General features: G+C 38.7%; 2 protein-coding genes and 1 long non-coding RNA gene across 6 annotated transcripts in view; 1 reads left to right on the top strand and 2 right to left on the bottom strand.

Annotated features, from left to right (window-relative positions):
• Window positions 1–1,780: 1,780 nt before the first annotated feature.
• Window positions 1,781–23,970, top strand: LOC127544550 (uncharacterized). Of its 2 annotated transcripts, XR_007949466.1 has the most exons (4): window positions 1,781–2,504; window positions 4,260–4,327; window positions 23,310–23,405; window positions 23,787–23,970. It is a non-coding gene; the product is annotated as an uncharacterized LOC127544550 (long non-coding RNA). The 2 variants fall into 2 exon arrangements; XR_007949465.1 differs by lacking the exon at window positions 4,260–4,327 and having other exon boundaries at window positions 1,808–2,504.
• Window positions 6,354–16,644, bottom strand: LOC127544544 (zinc finger protein 883-like). Of its 2 annotated transcripts, none has more exons than XM_051971225.1 (2): window positions 16,394–16,644; window positions 6,354–8,245 (listed from the first exon to the last, which is right to left on the bottom strand). In XM_051971225.1, the coding sequence occupies exon 2, from the start codon at window positions 7,373–7,375 to the stop codon at window positions 6,506–6,508; it is 870 nt and encodes a 289-aa protein (XP_051827185.1). In that variant the 5' UTR covers window positions 7,376–8,245; window positions 16,394–16,644; the 3' UTR covers window positions 6,354–6,505. The 2 variants fall into 2 exon arrangements, with proteins under 2 accessions (XP_051827185.1, XP_051827184.1); XM_051971224.1 differs by having other exon boundaries at window positions 6,354–7,605.
• The window catches only part of GPIHBP1 (glycosylphosphatidylinositol anchored high density lipoprotein binding protein 1), an 18,114-nt gene continuing 14,060 nt past the window's right edge, over window positions 21,170–25,223 (bottom strand). For both annotated transcript variants that reach the window (XM_051971226.1, XM_051971227.1), the window contains one exon: window positions 21,170–23,074. In XM_051971226.1, coding sequence (XP_051827186.1) covers window positions 22,830–23,074 — 245 coding nt within the window. In that variant the 3' untranslated portion in view covers window positions 21,170–22,829. The remainder of the gene's footprint in view (window positions 23,075–25,223) is intronic.

Below are 25,223 nucleotides of genomic sequence, written 5' to 3'. Positions count from 1 at the left end.
CACCACTCAATTCATTGACTTCAGTTAAATTAACAATGACTCCTCTTCACAAAAGGTTTGGAACTCCTAATTTTGGCAGAACTGAAGTTGGCCTGACACTTGATGGTGCACTGCCTGGGGTCCTGTTTTTGGTGGATCCTGTGAATCTTATCTCTGCACCTAGACTGTGCTCCTGCCCTTAAACCCCTCAGCACCCTATAAGAGCTTGGATCATGCTTTTACTTTATCCATCTCCTCCACCGGACAGGGCACACTGGAGTAGCTAGATGATGATGGATAGAATACTGGCCCTGGAATCAGGAGGAGCTTTAACATTAACTTCATGGGCAAATTATTTAACCGTGATTGTCTCATTTATTTGTAAGGTGAGCTTATAGCACGGAGGACCAGTGTTCCCCTCATTGGAAATAACAGTTTGCAGTTCTGAATCTACTGCATTGAGAAGCGGTGTAGTAAAAGGACCTCCAACATTGTGGTTGTCAGAGGAAATGAGTGTAAGCAGAACTTTGCTAATTACTGCCCTCTGAACTTGGGGAAGTCATAGGGATGTATTAATGAGTAACTTTGATAAAAGAGGAGCAGAGGCTTAATAAAATCAAATTTAGGGGATTTCAAATCTGAAACAAATTCTGACTCCATCTCTTTTCAAAGGGACAACCACCCTGATACAAGCCTTCATGCCACCTACCTGGAAGGAGCAGAACAAGAAGCAGAGAAAGTCTCAAACAAGCAGATTTCAATTAAAAAACAAACAAACAAACTTCTCAACAATTAAGATGGTAAAAAAAGGAAATGTGCTGCCTTGGTGGGTTGTGTAGGATGGATAATCAGCAATGTAGAAGGAAGGTCAGGGTTAGATTGAACTAGATAGCCTAAGAGCAACCTTCAAATTAAATTTCATGTCTGTGTCTACTGTAATAGACTACTGTAAGGCTTTAACCTTCTATCAGTCCTTCCTGCCCCCACATTCTCTCCACCCTTGTCCTCATATATCCCTTGTACCAGTTCCAGAGTAAATTTCCCTGTCCATGAGTATGAGAATGATCATGTCATTTCTCTGCTGAGAAATCTTCAGTGGCTGCCAATTGTAGAGAATGAAACTCATATTCTTTTGCTTAGTGTTAAAGTTATCTGACACCATACTACCTTCCCAAACTTGTACAATATTACTTCTTTCCACAAAACCCGAAGAGGACTTTTTTCCTATGAAATACTCCCCATGTTTTTCCACTTTTGTGCCTGTGCTCAGGCTGTTCCTGAAATACTCCCCTCCCATTCTAGTCAGGGTCCCACAGCTAATAAGTGCCTGAGGATGGATTTGAATTGACTCCAGACTTGATGCTCTATCCAATGTCCTACCTAACTGTTCCCCGTTTACTTCCTATCCATGTTTTAAACTCTAAAAATCATCTAAAAAAAAAATCAAGGAAATTAAAAAAAAAAATCCCCTGGGGCCAATAAGTACCTCAGACTAGGCCAGTACGTATCTTATAATTCAGACAGCACTATTTTATACCTTCCCAATACATCTATGTGATACTGAATAGGACAGTTACTTGTGTATGTTTCCATAAATGCAGAGATTGTCTTTTATCTAAGCATTCCATCTTCCCCACTGCCAGTACAGCACTGCTTGAAACATAAAAGATTCATAATAAAGGCGTAATGATTGAGTGATTTATCTAATGGAAGTGAAGGAAGAAACCCTAAAATCCTTTTCATTTCTTCACAGCAGAATAATGGGAAGAAAGCACTGGGAAAGGGTAATGAATTTAATAGCTTTTTTGGGGAGACAGCAAGGTGGCGAAGTGTGTGGAGCTTTCGTTAAGTTACTTAAACCTCTGCCTCAGTTTCGTCATCTGTAAAATGAGCTGGAAAAGGAAATGGCAAACCACTCTGATATCTTTGCAAAGAAAATCCCAAATGGAAACAGAGAAACAAGACAAAAATGACTAAATAACGACCGACAAGAGAGGGGGACGGCCGAGACAAGGCGGGGATGGGGAGAACAGACCTGGAGAAGCAAGTTAGAAGTCGAGTTTGAAATCTGAGAGGTGGTGGGATCACAGGCGAAGGCAAGGCGGAGTCAGAGCTCAGAAGGGGCGGGACCAGAGGTGGAGGTTAAGGCGGAGCCAAGACCATGAGAGGGAGGAACCAGCAGTGGAGGCAGCTCCGAGAAAGCGGGGCGGAGTCACAGGAACACATTCAGCCAAATTCCAGCCCGCTGAGTCTGGCTCCTGGAAAGAGCGATCCTGCACAAGCGCAGGCTTCCTCCTCTTCCCTCCCCCTCTCCCCCGCCTCTCCCCACTTCCTCAGATCGGTGCTTTTTCTGGGGAACCCAACCCAATCCTGCCTCCCGGTGACCCTCTAGGAAGTGTGGAGGACCGTCTGCCTGCGTCTCAGTGACCTGCTAGTCCCCTCCCGCGTAGGGGGCGGGCGGAGTTCAGGAGCCGAAATGGCGGGAAGAAGGAATGAAGGAATGAAGGACCATCAAATCTCAGAGGGTAATACCTGGTGGAGTTGGGGGAGGGGTGGTTTGTCCTTCGTTCTCCAAGAGGATCAGGACGTCAGGGAGATAATGCCATGACATGTAAGTGAATTAGATTTGAGCGAGAGACGGTCACCTGCCTCGCTTTATCCTTCAGAGCCTCTTAGGTTCAGTGTTCAGATAGAAATTGGGACTACCGGAGATGGCTCGGGTGGAGGGGTGGGGCGGCTAGGTGAGATTGGCCCTCCGCTACCGCCCGGCCCGCCCTGGCGGCTGGGACGAAGGGCGTTTGGCTTGGATGGGGCAAACACCTGCCTCTGGCACACGCACAGGTGGCTCCAGGTTGTGCTCGCTGGGCCAAGCAGAACAGAATCAATTCCTTCCCTTTCTCCCTTCTTTGTATCCCCAGCACTTAGCAGGGTGCGTGACACAGCAGGGGCGTCTAATAAATGCTTGTGAACTTGGCCATGACAATCGTTCAAATATGTGCAGTCCATTATAGTGTCCCCATCCCTCCCCACTTCAGCCAAATCAACCTGTTCTTTCAGATGATACAGATGTGGCATTTTTAGTTCCTTCACCATTCCGGTCTCCCTCCTCTGGAGCCGCTCCAACTTGTTATACTTGAACCTTCTTAACTTGTGCATAGTGTCTAGAACTGAGTACACCTATTGATTGTATCTAGAGTAAAGCAAGGTGTCACATCCAGCACTCTGTCCTTTTCTCTGTTGATGCAGCTCAAGCTAGTTCACCTGGACTCAAACCCCACCTCCAGAGCTTACTAGTATTGTGGCCTGGGCAAGGAACGAAACGTGGGCTCCATTTCCCATCCCATATAATGGGGTTAATAATAGTTACTTTACAGGATGGTTTAGCTCACATGAGATTTTTTGTAATTACTATTTAGGCAAAGAGGGCTCAAATCCAGATTCCCTTTTAATCCTATAAACTGCTGGCCCTGAATATCCTCATGGACAGGACATAGTGCCTTTACTTTTGCAGGTGATGATTGTCTAACTGAATGAGGAAGAAAAATGAGAACCTGCAGAACAGATCTCAGAGTGGAAGGTGGGAGTGAAAAGATCCACCAGTTGAAATGTGGGAACCCTTCTCTTCCCTTCTCCTGTCACCAAACCTCTCCTTTGGGATTTTCCCCTTAGAATTGTGTGAAGTTGGGCAAATCACTGCAATCTCTTGGTCTGATTCCTTCCTGTGTCTAATGGGGATTTTGGAAATCCTATATTTAGAGATGGGGATTTCAACACAACATAACTGTACAGGATTTGGGAAGCACAGAGAATGGAAAACTACACATATAAACTACTATTAAGCTTTTGTCCTTCAACCAATTTGTACTCCCTTCCCTACCATGATAAGCATTTCTTTCAAATGCCCAGACAGCTCCAGTTCTTGACTATTTGAATTTCTCCATTCACCTTTTCTAGGTCCACTTCAACAAAACCTTGAAGACGGTGGCAATACTTTATTTCTCATCTCAGTTCCCTCCAGGGTTCATTTATTTTTCTCTTTCCTGTGATGCTCCCAACCTTAAATAAGGAATTTACAACTCCATCTTTTCACATAGTTTCTTTTATAAAGACTTATAAAAATGTGATTTTGTGTCATTTAACTAAAAACTATGTAGAACTTCAGCAAAGTATGCTTCTGTCAACAACCCACTTGGACTAGTAAGTGACTAGTTCTAATGGTTCTTGTCTGAATGAATCACTTTCTTCAGTTCTCAGTCACTGTTTTACTTTTGCTCAAACAGGATCACACATGAGCATCAGGAGTAGGAGACCTGGGATCAAATCCTGCCTCCTCTGGTTATTGTGTAGGGTAAGACATCTAAATTCTTTAGCCCTCATTTTTCTCTTTTGTAAAAAGAGAGGGTTATATAAGGTCTTCCAACTCTATAAATCATCTTCTTTTTAAAGTGAAATTTAAGAAGGCTCTATGAAACATGATCACAAAGGTAGTATTAATCCTGAAAGAGAAACTGAGCTTCCTGATGCTACATCCAAAGGGCTCATTTCCTCCATACCACTCTGTTTGACACTTTGTCAACAATGGAGAGGCTGTGAAAAGACAGATTACTTAATATAATGTTGGTGTAGCTGTATATTCTTCCAATGGTGCTGGAAAAACTATTTGAAATTATGCAAAAAATGTAGCTAATGTGTTTAAAAGATTCCACTGTTATGCATGTGCCCAAATTAGGTGATAGTTTCCACCTATATCTCAATACTCATAGCAGTCCTTTGCACAAGTACTATTCATTCTCTAAACGATGAATGTTGATTGACAGTCTCTCCTCTTAAATCTGTTTTTTTTTTTTTTCTGGTGTTATCACTAGTAATGTTTTTCATCAAATTTGTAACCTTGAGCTTATCTTTGCCCTCTAATCCAACTAACAAGTCTTATTGATTTCATCTCCACAATGAATCACATTTGCTCTTCTGCTCTAGTTCTACAGGTATTAATCCAGTCTGTAGGATCTCATTGCTATTTATAAGGGCTACTGCAATAGTCTCCTAATGGGTCGTAGCCAACTTCACTTATCTACTGTTGCCAGAGTATTCTTTTTCATGTATTCTTACAAGATCATATAGTCATGTGATTTTTTTCTTTCAAACAAAATCTTCAGTGGCTTATCCAAATTACTTTGGCATTCAAGGCCCTATAATCTAGCACTGACCTATTTTTCAAGTTTTATTTCATAGTATAAAAACAAAGGACCCAATCTTACCCTTCTTACTTTTACTTGCTAGTAGTGCTCTATCTTGACCAATGAATTTTAAAAATCACTTTAAATCCTACTTCCTCCTGCATGTGCATTTTAGTTAATTGTGTATATATCTTATCCCTCTACTATTCTTCAAATTTCATGAGGCTTGGGAGTCTCTCTAAACTTTTCGTCTCCTCCTATACCTAGGACAGTGCTCTACTCTCATAGCAGGTGTTTAATGACTATTGAAATGAATAGAAGTTCTGATGATTTGGCCAAATGATCTCCTTTCCATTACCCTTCTTGACTTCGCTACTGCATTCCATATCAATACTCCCTCCCTTTGTCTTAGAACTCTATTCCTGGATCCCCAGAATTTAGCATAATCTGGCACTAAATAGAAATTTAACAAATTCTAATTTGTTGATTTCAAGAACTTTCCAGCTTCTTTTTTTCTTGCTTGATTTTTCCATTTACTGATTGAATTCTTCTTTATTATACCTTCTAACTACTGACATTAGAGGCAGTTTAGGTGGTATAGTGGATAGAATGCTGTACTTGATGTCAGGAAGATGCCCAAACTATAATATTGCCTCAGAAACTACTAATTGTGAGTCTAGGCAAATCACAACCTCTTAACCTCAGTTTCCTCATCTATAGAATGAGGATAAATAGTACCTTTCTCACAGAATTGTTGTGACCATTAAATGAGATGATATATGTGAAGTGTTTTATAAACCTTAAAATGTTACTTTATTGATATTTAAGCTTTATTTTCTCTTCGTTCTCTTTTAGTTCTGGATGTTTTGCCTTACCCCATATACTGAGGAAGCTCCAGTTGTTTGTAGGCCATCTTTATGTAAATATCCCTTAAAACATTAAAAACTAGGCTCATTATCTTCTAAACTTCCTGACTTTCTCTGATGAGGTGGTATTATTTTCTCTCAATGAGACTTATAAGGAAAGAAGTAGAGCCACCCTGCCTAATCCATATCAATTTAAGATGGAGAAGAAATGATTTTGAAGTTAGAATGTCACCCTTCTGTGTTTCCAAGGAATATAACTTTAGCTCTCAGGGAGAGAGATGACCAACTGGGGGAACTGTCACTCAAGATTAATTAGCATTAAGCCAATTAGTTTAGCCAAGCAAAAACATTTATTAAACACTATGTGGCACCAGGTTAGATCCTACAGAAAGTTATATAAAAATGGGCCCTGCCCTTGAACTTAAAACCTTTAATAGGGTCTTGCTCCAAAGTAACTTTTGGGAATTCTCCACTACATTGAGGTCACTCTCTGCTATGAATTCTCTGGTGCTGAATAAGTTTTGAGCTGTGACAGAAAGTTTTTCCACATTCACAACATTCATATGGTTTCTCACCAGAATGAATTCTCTGATGTTGAAGAAGATTTGAGCCATGACTGAAAGCCTTCCCACATTCATTACATTCGTAAGGTTTTTCTCCAGTATGAGTTCTTAAGTGGTCAATAAGAACTGCAAGTTGTGTAAAAGCTTTTCCACATTCATTACATTCATAGGGTCTCTCTCCACTATGAACCCTCTGATGTTGGAAAAGGCTCGAGCTCCAATTGAACGTCTTGCCACATTCATGACATTCATAAGGTTTCTCCCCAGTGTGAATTCTCTGATGTGCAATAAAGACAGATCGGTGACTAAAGGCTTTTCCACACTCATTACACTGATAAGGTTTTTCTCCAGTGTGAATTCTTTGATGTCGAATAAGATCTGACCTTCCTCTGAAGGCTTTTGCACATTCATTACATTCAAAAGGCTTCTCTCCAGTGTGAATTCTTTGATGTTCAATGAGGGTTGATCTATGACTAAATGCTTTGCCACATTCATTACATTCATAGGGTTTGTCTCCAGTATGAATCCTCCGATGCCTAATAATTTCAGATCTCTGGCTGAATGCTCTCCCACATTCATTACATTCAAAAGGTTTCTCTCCAGTATGAATTCTCAGATGCTGAATAAGGACTGAGCGCTGGCCAAAGCTTTGGCCACAAGTATCACATTTATGAGGTCTCACTCCCACAGGAACTCTTTGCTCTATAACAAGATTTGAGTTCAGACTGAAGTTTCTCGCAAATTCAGAACATTCATGACCTCTCTCATCTCTAGGGGTTTCTTCATGCATGACTGTCACCTGTGCCTTTCTCTGCTGGGAAAGGGAGTTTTTCCATCTCTTCTCAGATGGGATACTCACCTTACTATCTAACCTCCTTTAAAGTTCATAAGTTTTTCCAAATTTAGGTTTCTGGAGAACATCTGTTTGGAGAATTTCTGATATTGTTCTGCAAGATTCTATTTCTTCAGAAATTTCCTGCTTTGGGATCAGTAACTTGTTGTCAGTCCTGGTCTTATAATCTGAAATTATAAATGGAAAGTAAAAAAAAAAAAAAAAAAAAAAAAGTCACCTGTTCTCTGATTGGAAGTAGAAGGGGAAGGAAGTTGATGGAGACAGATGACAATTATAGAATAACTGCAAAAAGCCTTAGATTTACAAGTAATTGTATAGGCCATGTAGTGCAATCCTCTATCTGATACATGAATAATAGAGTTGGAAGGGATATTCAGTTCACCTAGTAATGAGGTTCCAATGTCCTTGACAAGTGTTCTACCTTCCACCTGAAGATCTCTGGTGATAGGGAACCCCCTACCATTGCAGGCAACTCATTTCCTTTTGTTCAGCTGTGTTAGGAAGCTTTTCCTTTATTGAGTTGAAATCTGTCTTAACCATTACTCCTATTTATATCCTCCTAAGCCATGGAAAATAAATCTAATCTCTTCTACTTGACAATACTTCAAATTCTTGGAAGACAGCTATTAAATTCTCTCTAAAAATTGATAGTGATGTCCAAGAGGGTCTCATGATTTTGATAACTTTAAAAAGTTATTTAAAAAACTGATAAAAAAGACAAGTAGAATAGAAGAATGATACAGTGGAATGATGAATGTCCTGGATATAAGGTATGTGAATCCAGACAAGATGATACAAGACTTTTGACTAGAAGAGACAAAAAAGAACAATGAGTAAGAATATTAGAGGATAAGCATAAAATCTGGAAGTAAGTTTGAGACACAATAATTAGAAACATGAGAATTCAGATGAGTTAGTAAGAATCATATTTGGTGAGATGGTTCTTTAACCAATCATTTAATTTTATTTAACTTTTCTCCTTCCCTTTTCCCCTCTGACATTTGAGCAATTACTACTAAAATTCTTCCATTACAAGACAGCTCTTAGAGCTGTCTTCAGATATTTCAAAGTCTGTCATGTGAAGAGGCACAAGATTTATTCTATTTTGGCTGAGGGGACAGAACTGGAGCAATCAATGGGAATTTCAAAGAAACAAATTTAGTTTGATATAAAGAAAAACTTCCTAACAATTCAAGCTCTCCCAAAGCAGAATAAGGTGCCTTATGAAATAGTGTGTTTCTCTTAAGGAAAGGCCTTCATCAATTCGATGACCATTTGTCCAGAGTATTGTAGAAGGGATTTTTTTTCTTTTGGAGTATGGATTGGCGTATGGAATATGAGCTAGATGCAGTATGAGATTCCTTCTAACTTTGAAATTTGATTATTCTTAAATATGAACTTTTCTTCCCCCATAAGCCCATCCTCAAAATGCCCTTTCCTTGACTTCCATGACTCTCTGCTCTCTTGGTAATATCATCTTTTCAATGCTTTTTGTGTGACTATCATGATGGCTTTCTACTCCAGCTAAATGAAACCATTTAATGTTTTCCTCTAATGAGTTTGTTTCCTTCATGTATCTTCCTTTTGTACTACACGCCAGCACTTCTGAAATTCTCTCTTTAAATTCATCCATGACATTATTTTCCCACACAAAAACATACAGTGGGTTATTATTTTTTTCCCAAATTTTAGCCTTGTATCATTTGTCCAAGTACCTCTCCAAATTTTTTTCTATCATTTTTCAACATGGTTCATTAGACCCATTTTTACCTGGCAAGTTTTTCTTCTTTACACTGAACATATTTGTAAGTGGAATATATTTTTAAGTTTGGAGAATGGATAACAGAATATCTAAAATAGAATAATGGGACATGAGGCAGGAAAGATAGGTTGGGAGTAAGGATGGGGAACAAGTCCTGGTTTTGCCATGTTAGTCATGTAGCTTTGGACAAGCCATTTCACCTCTTGGAATCTTACTTTGCCACTACCAAAGCTCTAATGAAATCAATCCCATTTTTATGTGAGGACTTTGAAGTTTAGGAAGCCCCTTCCATTCCTGTGAGTTAGGCTATGCTAATGTTAAATGCAATTTTCAGAGAGAAAGATGAAGTCCACCATCACAAAGCTAGAAAGTTTTGGAGCTGGGATTTAAAACCAGCTCTTCTGGTTGCAAATACTTTAATAATCATAAAAATTAAATTATTGTGATTATTAATCTGTGCCCTTAGAATTTCACACTGCTTTCAAGAGTGACCTTTCTATTCATACATTCCCTGCCCCCTCCTTTTCTACTAGGATTACTGAGCTAATGTATGAAGATTCATCCAAGACTATCTAAACAAACTCCTTTTACAGAGGAGGAAACTGAGACCAAGAGAGGATAAGGGCCACTGATTAACAAAGTCAAAAAGGTGGTAAGGAGCAGTAGTTTGAAACCATGTTCTCTGATTTCAGAGCTAATTTTCTTTTTCTACTCTTTAATGCTGGTTCTGCATGCCCTAACATTGTTTTAGTGTTTCCTTGGAACTTGGCATATATTTTGAATCTGATTTATCATATATCTGCTTATTATTTTTCTTAATGTATATGTTTTTTCTTTCCAACTAGATATTAAAATCCTCCAAAGACAAGTCCTGCATTCTAAATTTCTTTTGTATCCTTCTATAACATATGCTAAGTCTTTAATAATGATTGAATATAAATTACTTAATCCATACTTATTCAGACCCTTTGAGTCTGGATATCTCCAATGGAAGTCCAAAGAGCTGTTGAAAAATAGGAAAATACAAGTATAACTCACTTTATATCAAAGCTACTGATTTCAGAGATATCTAGACCAGAGGTGTCAAACTTGCTGTTATGGAACCATAAACCAACACTAGATTAAAATATAATTGGAAAATGTTTAAGAAAATAAAGATACAACTACATATATAATGCTAATTTGTGGTTTTCCAGGTCAATATCTGGTCTGCAGGAATGTGCTTATATATCTAGTTTATCTATTCTTGGTTCTCAGAGAAAGAACCAAAGGGTCAGAAAAAGGAGGTAACTTAGTCCAAAGTTTGATCATTTAATTGCTGATAAGACCAGGATCCTACCACAAGCTTTCTGACTCTGGTTCCAGGGCTTTTATAACCATGTATCAAAGAAGCACTGTTTTTTTACAGTTACATATACATATGACAGTTTAAGAGAAATAAGGAAATTAGATGTTGAACAGTGCTGTAAAAAGTATATTTAAGAATATTTTAGTTATATGCCTAGACTCTTGGTTAATCTTTTTTTGCTCAAGTCTTCTCGTATGAATGGGACTAGACTTTTTGAAGGCAAAGCCAATGGAGTTCAAGTTCTAGAAAGTTTTAACCAAACAGGAAATGCTAAAAACACTTGAGTACAGGCACAGAGATAAGACTATGTTTCTATCATCTTTTCATCTGAAATCCAGTGTAGCTAAATGAGGAGAAATTCTTCAATATTGGCTTAGCTGCTCAATGGGAGAATTCTTTGGTCCTATAATTGCATGAAGACACTCTATTAAGGTGTAGGGAGGGGTTTCAATTCTTTTATCAATAGAAGGAGTACCATTTTGATGAAATCAGAGGTCAGATCCTCATTACTCTTGCAATAGCCCCTTAACTGGTTTTTCTGACTGTACTCCCTCAAAACCTACACCATTGTCAAACTGGTATCCATTTGGCAGATCTGACCATAGCATATTCCTCCCCAAAATGCCTTCAATGGCTCCCTACTGTCTTTGGTATTAAAATCTAAAAACTAATCTGAAATTGAAATCTTTTCACAAACTGGATTCTACCTACTTTTCTATTTTTATTTCATATTACTACCCTTCATGGGCAGCTAAATGATACAATGGATAGAATGGCCAATGGGCCTTAGTCATTCACTCTTTACTCCAGTCAAATTGGTCTGTATATAACATTCCATCTCCTCTCCTCTGCCTTTGCATCATTGTCTGTCTCTTCCCAAAAGCCCCCCCTCCCCCATCACCCATTTACTACCAATCTCTTTTTCTTGAAATAAATTTGCATATACTTTCTATTTATTTGTGTAAATTTTATATGTTCACCAGGAGAATTTAAACTTCTTGAGGGCCTATCTTTGTATGCCCTGGGTCTTGCACAAAACATTTAGTAAACTTATGAACTGAACCGTGGAATTATGAAGTAATTAGTATTTTGCCATCTAACTAACCACTGTATTACCCACCCTCCAGGATCGTTGGGGCTCTGTGCCTTAAGCCACAAATAGAGCTATATTTTGTAAATTTATGTTTTAATTTTCTTATTCGGTAGAATTCAGTTGTGAATCCAATTGGCCCTGGAGATTTTTTCTTACGGAGTTCATGAATGACTTGTTCAATTTCTTTTTCTAAAATGGGACTATTTAAGTAATTTATTTCCCCTTCTGTTAACTTGGGCAATTTTTGTAAATATTCATCCATTTCAGTTAGATTGTCAGACTTGTTCCCATACAATTGGGCAAAATAGCTCCTAATTATTGCTTTAATTTCTTTTTCATTGCTGATAAGTTCACTCTTCATTTTTGATGCTAGTTATTTGTTTTTTTCTTTCCTTTTTCTGATCAAATTAACCAAAGGTTTATTTTGTTGGTTTTTTCATAAAACCAATTCTTAGTTTTATTTATTAGTTCAATAATTTTATTAGTTTCTATTAATCTCTCCTTTGAGTTTCAGAATTTCTAATTTGGTATTTAATTGGAGGTTTTTAATTTGTTCTTTTTCTAGCTTTTTTAGTTGCATGCCTAATTCACTGATCTCCTCTTTCTTTATTTTATTCACATAACTATTTAAGAATATAACATTTCTCCTAAGAACTGTTTTGGCTGCATCCCATAAGTTTTGGTATGTTGTCTCAATATGGTCATTTTCTTGAATGAAATTATGGATTGTGTCCGTGATTTTTGTTTGACTCAATCATTCTTTAGAATTAGATTATTTAATTTCCAATTGGTTTTTAGTCTCTTTCCTTGACCCTTTATTGATTATAATTTTTATTGCATTGTGGTTTGAAAAGGAAACACTATTATTGACTTTCTGCATTCAATTGTGAGGTTTTTGTGGGCTAAAAATGGTCAATTTTTGTGTAGGTGCCATGTACTGCCAAGAAAAAGATGTATTCCCTTCTGTCCCTATTCAGTTTTCTCCAAAAGTCTATCATATATATTAACATTCCAATTTTTTTCCTTGTTTATTTTGTGGTTATATTTGTCTGATTCTGAGAGAAGGTTGAAGTTCCCCACTAGAATAATTTTGTTGTCTATTTCTTCTTGTAACTGGCTTAAAATCTCTAGGAATTTGCTTGTTCTACTACTTGGTGAATACACATTTAGTATCATTTCTACTTCATTTTTTAATGGAATCTTTAATCAAGATGTACTTTCCTTCCTTATCTTTTAATAAGATCTATTTTTACTTTTGCTTTATCTGAGATCAAAATTGCTACCCCAGCTTTTTTTTTACTTTAACTGAAGCATAATAAATTCTGTTCCAGCCTTTTACCTTTACTCTGTATATGTCTCTCTATATCAAATGTGTTTCTTGTAAACAATATATTGTAGGATTCTTTTTTTTAAATCCACTCTGCTATTTGCTTCCATTTTATGGGAGCATTCATCCCACTCACATTCACAGTTATGATTACCAGTTCTATATTTGCTTCCATCCTATTTTATCTTCTATATGTACTTTTGTTCTCTTTTTTTTTTGGTCCAAAGTCGTGGTTTTTTTTTTTTTTTTTTTTTTTTTTACCCACCTCACCCTAGTTTTCTTGTTTGGAAAATCCAAGGATTTCTATGAACTCAAACCAAATGTCACCTCTTCCAGGATGCCTTCTCTGATTTCTCCCTAATACAAAAGATAGCATGTTGAAGTCATCAAGAGCTGGGTTAGGAAATTAGGAAGACCTGGGTTTAAGTTGCTTCTTCTAAATACTAGGTCTGTGACCACAGACAAGTTACAAAGCTTTGATGGCTAGGTAATTTTAAGATTATAAACTGCAAGTCATACTGCTGGAATGAGATTTCAAATTCGAGTGGCTTACACTGATGAAAAAACAGATCCAGACCCCAAACTCCATAAACCCTACTTCATAGGTATTTAGCACCTTGTTTTTGCATAATTGTATGTTACAATTTATAAATGTTGGGTGTTTTATCTGCTTACTAGAAATATGAACTCGATGGGAAGTGGGTTCCCTTTTTATCCAAATTGTTGATGTTTGCTAATGCTAAGCCATTTAAATAGGGGGCCAGTTCACTGTCTCTCAGACTGTTGGAGGGCTGGGCTGTAGCAAAAACAAAAACTTTGTTTTGTGGGCCTTTAAATAAAGAAACTTAGCCCTGGGTGAGGGGGATAAACGTCCTCAGCTGCTGCATCTGGCCTGCGGGCAGTAGTTTGAGGACCCCTGTGCTAAGCTGTGTGCTTAGGGACTTAAGTCAATTTAATTCGACAAACATTTATTATCAGTAATGGCCCAAGATTATCAAAACCTAAAGATTTCATGAACAAAGACATGGATAAATGCTAAAAACAAACCCAGAAGTTATTGGGTTATTAAGGAATAGACTAATCAATCAAGATAGACAATAGGAAGGATAACATTAACTAACCTGAATTTTTTATGGAATAGAGAGAGACTCCAGAATGAGAGAAGCAGATGAGACTGAGGACTGTGGAGGACAGTAGTTCTGTGGCCACCACATTGTATCCATTTTTATATATTTCAAAAGTAAGTGATTTCTTTGTTGTGGATGCACCAACCAAAACTGTAATATGGTCAGAATTAGAGTTGAAAAAGACCACTGAAATCACCTTGCCTGGTCTATATGTGAGTTGGAATCCCCTCTGCCTCTGAGAGGCAGATCTCTGCCCAACACTTTAAAGGAAACTTTACTTTGTCAGGCAGCCCACTTTACTTCTGGATAATTCTTATCTGTGAGGAAGTTTTTCATCATATGAAACTGAATTCTACTTCTTTATATCTTTTTTACCCACTATTTTTGGTTCTGCCTTCTGGGTCTAAGGAGAACAAATCTAATCTCTCCTTCCACATGATAGCCATCCAAATACTGGAAGTCAGCTAGGCTCCCAAATCTCTTCAAAGCTGGACAAATACATATTTAAAATTTACAACTTTGGCAAAGGGTGGAACAACAAAATCCCTGCAAAGTTCAAATGACTAGCAAACCTAAGGACAGTGGAAATGTTTAGCTGTGCTAAACTGCCATTTCACACCTCCGTAAATTTTCTGGATTTTCTGGGGCAAGCTTCCATGATTCCTCATTTTCCTTTATTAAAAAAAGACTTTAGCTTGAGTACCTTCTCTTATATGTTGCCTCTTCTGAGTTCCTGAATTACAAACATTTTCTCTTTCCTCAGATTTCCCCACTAACATATCCTATTTCTTTATTTTAAATTATAGAGTACTTACACTACTTCTACATCACCTAGAATAGAAACTTCTTGAGGGCAGATTCAATCAATTCTATCTTTATATTCTTAGCACCCAGGAAAAAGCTTAGCACACGGTAGATATGTAATAAATGTTTGATAAACCGAATTTGAACTTCAAAGGAATTTGCCTATGGCACCCCAGAAACCTTATCTCTCTCCTCTTTTCCTTTGTGCTCAAGTGATTTGCCCAACATCCAGGGCCCTTTTTGATAACCTAAATCTAATATTTTACCAGAGACAAGAAAGGTCTGGATTTTTTCCTGGTTCTATTGCCAACTTACTGTGTAGCCTTGTTAAAGTAAGTTTACTCCTTTAGGTCTCAGTAAAATGTAGATTTACTCTGCTAGAAATATACATTGTAAAATTAAAAGGTCAGACTATGGCATCTTAAAGTTCCTTCCAATTCTAAAATTTACAGCTATCTATACTATAGAAAAATAGATTTAGTAGGGCTGAAAGGGCTATTACTGTGGCGATTATAAAATTGCCATTGGCAATTAATTCTTGTAGGATGAGTCATTTAGGTATGAAGCCCGTGAGAGGTGGTAGTCCTCTAGGGAAAGGAATGTGAGAAGAATGATAATGGTTGTTGATGCAGATTTGTTTCACAGGCCTCCTAAGGATTTGATACCAATAAAGTTGTGTCACAACTCCGTAGAGCTATAGTTTATCATTGATTATTAGTTTACTTGAAGCTACAAAACTGTGTGAAAGCTTAAGGTGGACCATCATGTAAGGAAGTACAGTAATACTGTTTCAATAAGTCTCTAGAGTATTAAGATTTGGTATGTTGTACTTCAAGGGATTATGGTCTTTGACATAATCCTCTCTCAGCATATAAGTTTTCTGATTTAATACGTCTCTGAGGCCAGATTTGAACTGAAGTCTTTCTGATTCCAGGCCAGCCACCTGCCGTGGCTTTTATGAAGCTGACTGCCGTGGATTTATAAGAACTCTTTATCTAGTCCAACTTTCGGCAAGAAAATAAAAAGCCAAAAAGTAAAAGCAAAAAGATTGTTCCGAGATGATTCTAATCTGATCAATAAATAATTCCCGACAGGCTGTGCAACATATTGGCCAATGGTCAGCTTTGGAGTAGTATGACGTTAAACTGTAAGCTCCTTGAGGATATGCTCTGACTTTTCCCTTTCTCTGTATCTCCGGCGTTTAGTGCAATGTCTGGTTCACATCAGGCGCTTAATAAATGCTTGCTGCCCATCAGACTCTGCTACATCTTTTACTAACGGGCTCCTTTACTATCCTTACCATGCTTGCCCTCTCCCTCTTCCAGTCCAATTCCACCGGCCTAACAGCTCGCGGGCCGAGGGTTCCACGATCAAGGAACACCAGGAACCCGAGTGGGCGGATTAGAGAAAACAAAGGAGGAGCTCGGAAAAAAGGGGAAAGGGAATGGAGAGGCACGCCCCGCTCCCGCCACTATCCACCCCAGCCGAACTCACCCTTCTCCTAGTGGCGGGACACGACGTGGGGCCGCCCTGGGGCGCAGGCGCGATCCCTCCCGTGAACTCGGGCGCGCTTAGCGGCGAAGGGCTGTGGGGAGAGCAGACTCCAAAGAACTTAAAAATAGACCTAGAGTGTTCAGGCCCTGAGCCAGAGCCCGAGCCCCAATCTCAGTCCGGCAGGAAGTGTCCTCTTTCCACCACACACCCCCTTCCTGCGGAGGGCCCCCGGACTGCTTCCTCAGACGCTCTAGAAAGACGGGAGGACTGGGCATCTCGTTCGTTGGCTGGCTGAAGGGCGGGGGAGAGAGCGTGGTACCGAACTCTCTCTAAACTGCGTCTTGTGCTTTCTGGCCTACGGAGCCCGTATTGCTAGGGCAGCGTGCAGGGGTAGAAAGCAATCTGGCCGCATGATTTCCCTTCATACACTCTACATTTCTGATAAAATAAATGATCTGTTTTCCGAGCAACAGTCGTAAAAACTGACCTTACCCTGTGTGTACTAAGATATTTGTAGCAGTTCTTTTGGCGGTAGAAATCGAGGGAGAGCCCATCTATTGGGGACGGCAGAATGAATTGTGATAGCTGATAGCGGTGGACAGGAGCACTGCGAGTGCTATGAGAAAGGATGAGTGATGGGATTTCAGAAAAGCCTGGGGAGACTTAAATGAACCGATGCAGAGCGAAGTGTGGAGAACCAGGAGAACGTTTTACACAGAAACAGAAATATTGCAACGATCAAATGTGAAAGCTGTGGCTACTCTGATCAATGTAAGGATCTAGGACAGTTCCAAAGGACCCACGATAAACTGATGACCTCTGAAAGCAGATTGTAGCATACTTTTTTTTTTACTTTGTTTCTTGCTTTTTTATGGTATAGGATTTTGTTTTTTTGTTAATATGATTAATATGGAAATGTTTTACATGACTTCATGTATATAATTCATATCATATTGCTTGCTTCTCAATGAGTGGAAAAAGATTGGAGGGACAGAGAGAATTTGGAAGTCAAGATTAAGAAAAAAAAGGAATGTTTAAAATAGACAAACTAGGTAATTTAAGAAAATCTAACATTAGCTTTCATCTCTCACCTCAGTCTCAGTCTCAGAACTTCCCAGATTAGCATGCTGGGGTCCAAACCATAATTTGGCTTCAATTGATCTTCCTAACTTAATTTTACATTATTTTCTGATCTCAGCATCCATCTCCTACCCCTACTTGATAGGAAGAGAACTAGACTGGAAGGTTGATACTAACCAGTTTTGGGACATGGAACAAATCACTTTCCTTCTCTGGGTTTCAGTTTTCTGTTTTAGAAAATGCTTTTGTTGGCATTGACGGTCTTTGAGGGACCTGTCATTCCTATCCTAAGCTTTGAACTTCCAGAAATAGTCCCGGACATGGAATCAGATCAAATTCCAACATTTCCAAACTGTTCAGGTATGGACTGGATTTGATTATCTTTAATGAGCCTTAGAATTCTGAGAATTTGTGCAATTTTATTTCTGCTTCTCCTATAGGAACCCATCTGAACCAGAATTTAGTACCTAGGCAAGTCAAATAAGGGTGAGGTAAACTTGAGGTTGACTTCAGGGGAGAAATCCCATTTGAGTTTGTCTTAAAAGTGCTTGATGACATCCTGGTCACTAGGTGGGATTGGCAGAGAAAGCCTGAAGTATTGATAAGATTACTTTCTAAAGCAACAGGGAAGGGCATTGATGGGAATCAGCTCAACCTTACAGCCCCCCTCCTCTTCCCTTTCCCCCACCCTTATCAAATCTTGAGTAAACCCCACCTTACTATATCCAATCAGATGTCAAACCCTTAATGTTAAATTTCCTTTACAAATCTGCATATTTATCCATGCTATCTTTGCTGAATTCCTTTTGAGATGCCATAGCATTCTGTCTAATGGTATCTTTCTTCTCATCCCTTCCCTCATACCTCATGGTGTCTTTCTCCTTACCCTATCCCTCTCTCAGGCTTGGTGGTGTCTTTTTCCTTCTTATAGCTAAGTAACTCTTTTAGGGTGTTAAATTCCTCCGTGGATTTAACCTGTCAATCAATGGGATACTTCTACCTCATAGAGTATTCCCTTTCTCCTGCTTAATTTTAAGTTTCACCAAGGAACTTGTTTTTCCATTGTTAATTGTTAAAACCCCTTTCCTTGCTAATATTTGCTTTCCAAAATCTATTTCATATTTACCACTCCTGGTGTCTATTTTACCTCTTCATTTTGTTTCATAAATAAATCTACATTTTGCCAAAGAAAAAGACCATTGTGAATTCATCACATGACCAAACCCAACATTTGGTGGGTTTGCTTTGGTGCTGTACCTCAGACACATCAGGATTATTATTTTTAAATGTTTCCAACCATGGATCCCAGAGACAAAATTGGTGGGGTTTAGAACATAGGTTCAATGTTGGGATAGTCTTAAGGAATCAGGTTCCACTTCAAAAGATGGCAGAATTTGTTAAAAATCAAAGTAAACTTCCCCTCTCTGGAAAATATTCAAAGAAAGGGTAGATGACTTTGCCAAAGAAGCTGTAGAGGAAGGTAATTCCTTCATTGGGAGTGAACAAGTTGGGAGAAAAGACAGAATCATAGAATTAGAGCTGGAAATGACCTTGGAAATCATTCAGTCCAATGCTCTCAATTTATAGATGAGGAAACAAACAGAAAAGTCAAATAGCTAGCCCAGGGTCACACAACAAGTGTCTGAAGAAGGATTCCTTATTCCAAGTCCAGTGCTCTATCCACGACATCAGCAGTCCTCAAACTATTATTGAGGGACCCCTGGGGATTCTGCTCGTCCTTTTAGGGGGTATGCAAAGTTAAAATAATTTCATAATAATATTAAGCTGTTTTAATTTTGAATATGGTAAATATTGATAGATATTATCCATATAAACAAAAGCTCATTGGAGAAGTCCTCAATAACTTCTAAGACTGTAAGGGGGTCCTGAGATTAAAATGCTTGAGAATGTTGGTGTACAACTATACCAAGCTATTTCTGTTAAATTGCTGAGGACTTTTTTGCGGCTTCTTGTTAGACAATAATTATCAATTGCTCCAGGTATTGTATTTTAAAAATCTCTCCTGGTCCTATGAGCTCTGGTTGGCATTCCAAGCCCTTGATAACCCAATTCCCTCCTACCTTTCTGGTCTTCAAACGCCTCTGTCTGTATAAATCCTTTTTGATACAGCCTCCTGGCTGTTATATGAACAAAACATTCCTCCTTTTGGCTTTAGACATTTATTTTGGCTATTTTCTTTGCACTGAATGTTCTCATCTCTAATTTCTGGCTTCAATTATTTCCTTCAAGTCCTAGCTAAAAACCTTCTACAGGAAGTCTTCCTGTCAATTATTTCCACTTTGTCCTGCATATAGCTTGTACATAGTTATGTAATCCTTAGCTTATTGGATTCTCTCCTCATTGACAGAGATTGATCAGTCCATTGCCTGTGCTTGAGGAAGTGGGGTGGACTTAGTGAGAACAGAAGAGGAGGGATGTCCTGAACTATTTTGGCTTCCAGCTTAGAGAGGAGATGGACATTTTGACTTTGCATTAGGTCTCTGGAGGGAAAGACAGACTCTGGGAGGAGGCCAACATGATAGGAGTGAGCATTCTCCATCATGTCCCTAATCTCTAGCTTGCTACACTAGAGATTTTAGGAATTTCCCCTTAAATGAAATCTGGAAATCTCTTTTTTGATTGAGCTGAGCTATGTTGCTCTCAAAATTCATTTGCACTTCTGCTCTGAAAAGGAGAGCTCATTCAGTTTATATACATACATACGTGTGTGTATGCATATTCATTTTATATGTATATTTATTTTCATGCATATATTTTCTCTGATATTTGCTTTTTGCTGTCAACTTAGGTAAAGGGTTTTTTTTGTTAATTGCGATGTGGGTTCATTGTGCTACGGTTTTTTGGTGGGATCCAGAAGCATTTTTGTTTGTTTGGATTCACTTGGTTCTATCTTATTGAATGCTAAGGCTTTTAAATAAGAATTTATTTCTTGTATTGTAGGTCTGATTATTTGATTTTGTTGGCAGTTCTAAATTTATGATATAAACCTTAAAATATGACTTAAAATCAATTGAATTTAATGTTCCATAGATTTGGAAGCTACCATTGTAATTTCTCTCTTTACTCTAATTCCATGTCTTTACCAGCTCAGCTGAATGAGGAGGAATAAAAGATCAACTGTCACCTCATGACCACATTGATAATATCACCATAAGGGCATATGGGTCTATTACTGCTATCCTTCTTTATTCCTTTATGTCACAGTTCCTTTATTTGAAGTGCCCACAAAATTGATTTTTGATAGAAAACAACCTTTGATTCACTTTTCTTAGAATAGTGCTCCCTTGTGGCTCTGATCACTGATGTATGTTGGGGTAGTCACCCTTCCTTCCCACTGGTGAATTCAAGCTGCTGTTTTGAATTTGGAATCAAGGATGCGGATGTGAATCTTGGCTCTCCAACCTAATGCATTAATGATCTTAGGCATTTTATTTCTTTCTAGGCCTAGGTTGTTCCCACCTATAAAGTGAAGAGATTGATTCTGAAAAACTATTTGAAATTATGCAAAAAAGTCTCCGAATGCGTTGTCTTATGACACGATGAGGACCTCCCCTCTCAAATGTGAATGGCATATATAATCATATATAACAAAATGTTCATAGTAGTACTTTTCATGGTAGTAAGGACCTTGGAAACAAAATGGGTGTCCATTGATAGGGGAATGACAGAATAAACTTTGGTATTTTAACATAATGGAATATTATTATTCTATAAGAAATAACAAATATACAGAATTCAGAGAAAAATGGGAAGACTTGAATTGATGTTGAGTGAAAAGAATAGGGCTAAGCAAACAATATATACAATGACTACAAAAATGTAAACAAAACAACATTAAAAAGCTTCTGAAGTCATAATAATTAAACCAACCAGTTCTGGTCCTAGAAAAGAGGAGGAAAACATTTCCTTTCTTTGAGCAGAGAGGTGGAACAGTACAGGTAAAAAGTGATATATCTATCTGTCTTTATATTTCTCTCTATATATACTATTACATACTTGCTTTGTAGTTTGACTTCAACTTTTCTGTGTTACAAAAGAAAATTAATTGGGGAAGTTGTATACTGGGAAATGATTCTCACATTACTAATACATAAATAAAAGTTATTAAATGGGAGGAAGAAACAATTGATAAGCTGTTTTTCAGGGAATATATCTTATAAGTGGGTTTGTTTGCTAGGTAACAATTGTTATATTAAAACAAAATATCTCCTCACATGTTAGGAAAAAGTGAATAAATAAAACAGGAGTGGGAAGGGTTTGAATCTCTCTAAAGTCCCTTCCAGTTTTGAATTCTTTGACTCTTTTTAACATCCAATTTGAAGAAATTGCAAAGCATTTGTGCACCTCTGACAAATTTCAAAAATTGTGCCCCCAATATGTGTTACTGCCTTTCCAAGCTTTCATTGTACTATGTTGGTCCTAATTTCTCACAATTCAGAGAAGAGCAGGGGCATGTCAAATGCTCGTGTCATTGGGGAGTTTAAATGCTGCTGCCTATTAAGGAATTCAAAACTTTATTACTATCTAATCATGAAGACAAGACCACTTGGAAAGACATATGGGGATAGAGGAAGTATGTGTAGGACCAATAAAGGGCTAGAATGTTTTGAGGTCCTTGGGATTTCTATCAAAAATGATTGGCCCACAATGTTTTGTCCTCCCATGACCCTCATGATTAGATTCTTGTTCTACAATCCCATGTGGCTAACTGGCATTAGAAAAGGACAGAGTGCTGCTTCTAGGATACAGAAGCTTGTCTCCAGATTGTCTCTCAATGCCTTTGCTTTTCCTCTTCCTTACAGGAAGACCCAGGTAGGAAGATGGCAACAGAGACTTGAGTATAATTCATATATATCTGAGTCATACTTCTGCCCTAGAACTTGGTTTTCTGGAGACAGAGCTAGCCTAAGGGAGACCCTTCTCCTTCTTCAGGTCTCCTCTCATTTGAGAAAGTCATAAAATTGTAGAATATTAGAGCCAGAAGACTTTAGAACACCAAATATAGAAAAGTCAGAGCTGAGAGAGAGAGCTTAGATCATAGAACATAGGATCTGAGAACATATAACATGGAACATTAGAGCTGAAAAGGCCTTTAGAACCTACCACATCAGAGGCAGAGGTTTGATAATAAAGCAAAATGTTAGAGCTGAAAACGATTTTGGTGGAACACAGTGTTACAGAAACAAAGGACTTTAGAACATTGGCCTGAGGGAGAAGAATTAGAGACATTATGGGACAGGAGATCTCTTCCTTGTGGTGGGTAGAATTAGGGTCAGGGGCAAAGGAAGTGGGGTAACAGGGCAGAGGGGAACTCTTGGAGGGGGGAGATCTCCTTTCAAAGGTCCTTCCCCATCCAGCTGCAGAGCAGCATGATCATGATGGTCATCCCCACACCTGTAAGGATGCCCCCACGATTGGCTGTCTTTGAATTCATGTCTGGGGATTGGCCTTCCAACGATAAGGGGTTGCACATGTCAAATTGGCAGCAGTTCACGGTGACGTGAGTCCCTTCTATAATCTTGGTGGCTTCTTTGCAGGTATCTGAACACCATGCCGAAAAGGTGGTAAAGTAGTTGGAGTCTGCAGAAAAAGCAGGGGATAGTGAGATGTGATAGTGAAGGGTATGGGAGGGGAGGGAATAGTCATAGACTGGATCTGCTAGGAGGAAGGGTAGCTACTAACTAGGTGGGGGAGGGGGAACCACAGTGAGGATGTGGTGATTGGGATAAGGACCCAATAATCCAAGTCTGCCACAGGACCAGGGAGTGGGTCCTGGGGGAATGGTGAACTTCAAATTGGTACTTTATTTTGACAGCTGCCTCCCATTATCCCTCTCAATTGGGGATGGAGAGTGGGGAATGGAGCAGAGGGAACCTCAAGGAGCTTCTTTCCTGCTTGCCATATTTCTCAGGTGAATGGGAAAAGTTTGATATTTCTTCAAAAAGAAAACTATAAATTAACTAAACTATAGGATCGAATTCCTATTTTCCCCTGTCTTCCTGATGGGGGTGGAAACTGTGTTCCCTTTTGAAATTAACATTCTGAAATTCTGTCCCCTTCAATTCCTGACCCTCTGTAAGAGAGCTTCTCAGACTGGGCAATTTCTAAGGCAAATCATCTCCAATGATAGCCGGATCTCCATTCAAATTCAGGCTAAAAAAGCCTTCAAAGCAATTTTATTTGGGAGATCCTGGTCTGATCAGCTCAAACTGCCCCAGCTCCCTCCTTTTCCCTTCTCCCCCCAAGATCTGCTCATATAATAGGTTTCTGTTTACTTTTTTTTTTTTTTCAGAAGTTCAAAAGTAGCATGGTCTGCCTCTTTGGTATAGCTACCAGGATCCTGCCCTCTGAGAAGGCATTCTCTGCTCAGGGCCAGCCTCCATTTTCCTAATAGGACTTTGCCACTGAGGAAGTCAGTTTTTCTAGCAAAGCTGACTTCTCATCCAACAATAAACTTCCATTTTTGCCACCTAAAACTCTTTGGGTTCATGAATTCTTTCACCAAAAGGGGATTTCCACAACTCTCTGATTGCCACTAGAACTCCATCATTCCCTCCCTGGTAAACAATTCCCAGGATATGGGGTGAATAGAACAACTCTGGGAATGTATAGATCTAACTGACCTGGCGCTTATCTACCCAGTCCACATATTGAGAACACATATCTAGGGGTCAGCAAAAGACATGTCTTTATCCAAATCTTAAACTTATGTGTTGTTTCCCACTGATCTAACATCTATTTTCCCATCCAGTGCTGATTGTTTTAATGATTGATGCTTCCTAATATAGTTTTCGCACTTAGAATGTAAGACCACAGTCTCAGTGAATGAGGAGGAGCCAACAAGAAGGAGCAGGCTGGCACTGTTGCTCAGGGAACATATATATTGCCCTTGCTGCCTATGCTCAGCGCCTCACTTCCACCTCTTGTATGGTGGGGGTGACACCACTTCTCATAAGAAACGAATAAAACTTTTTCTTTATACCTTGAGAGATCTCTGAAATTTATTGAGTGGGTTATGTACAGGTGATCAGGTATATGTTCTGTGGGAAGCGTGGAATCTAAACTATTTCTGGGTCACCTTAAATGAAGTGAGATCAAGGGCTTGCTTTTCATGAAATCCCATCCTCAGAAATTTCAGCCCTAGAGAATAAGGATCACACTGGGCCTCTTCCTTGTTAGTCTTAATCCAGTCATTCTTCCCAGGGAGGATGAGAAAGAGAGCTTGCTGACTTCAAACAGAAATTTCCCTCCCAATCTTTCACTTTCTACCCACCAAGTCATGCTGCTCCAAGTCTCTCTGGCTTTAGAGAAAGGTATCTATAGAAAGACAGCATAGTGAAAAGAAAAAAATCCCCAAATGGGAGGTGGGGAAGCTGGTTCTAATTTTGGCTTTGTCTCTATCTAACTTAATGTGTGTTATTTCCACTCTCCAAGAGGTATGTCCTTTTCTATAAAAGGAGAAGAGTAGAATGTTTTCTCAAGTTCCTTCTTTAACACTCTCTGAGGATTGTCTTCCCCTTGAAGGGTTGAAGACTTAATGTCTCTCCTTCATAGGGAAAAGTGGTAGGACATTGAAATGGAGTGTGTAGTATCAGGTATCACAAAGGACAAATGGTTTCAGGTACTGTCTTTAAACTTTGCTAATAAAACTAAATTGAAGATAGAAATTTTGCTTATAATATTATATATAAAGATGTATTTCTTGTGAGAAAATCTAGGAACCCCACAG

The sequence above is a fragment of the Antechinus flavipes genome, chromosome 1 (assembly GCF_016432865.1).
Source record: "Antechinus flavipes isolate AdamAnt ecotype Samford, QLD, Australia chromosome 1, AdamAnt_v2, whole genome shotgun sequence".
Classification (NCBI taxonomy): Eukaryota; Metazoa; Chordata; class Mammalia; order Dasyuromorphia; family Dasyuridae; genus Antechinus; species Antechinus flavipes.
This window is presented reverse-complemented; position numbering and strand designations above follow the sequence as displayed.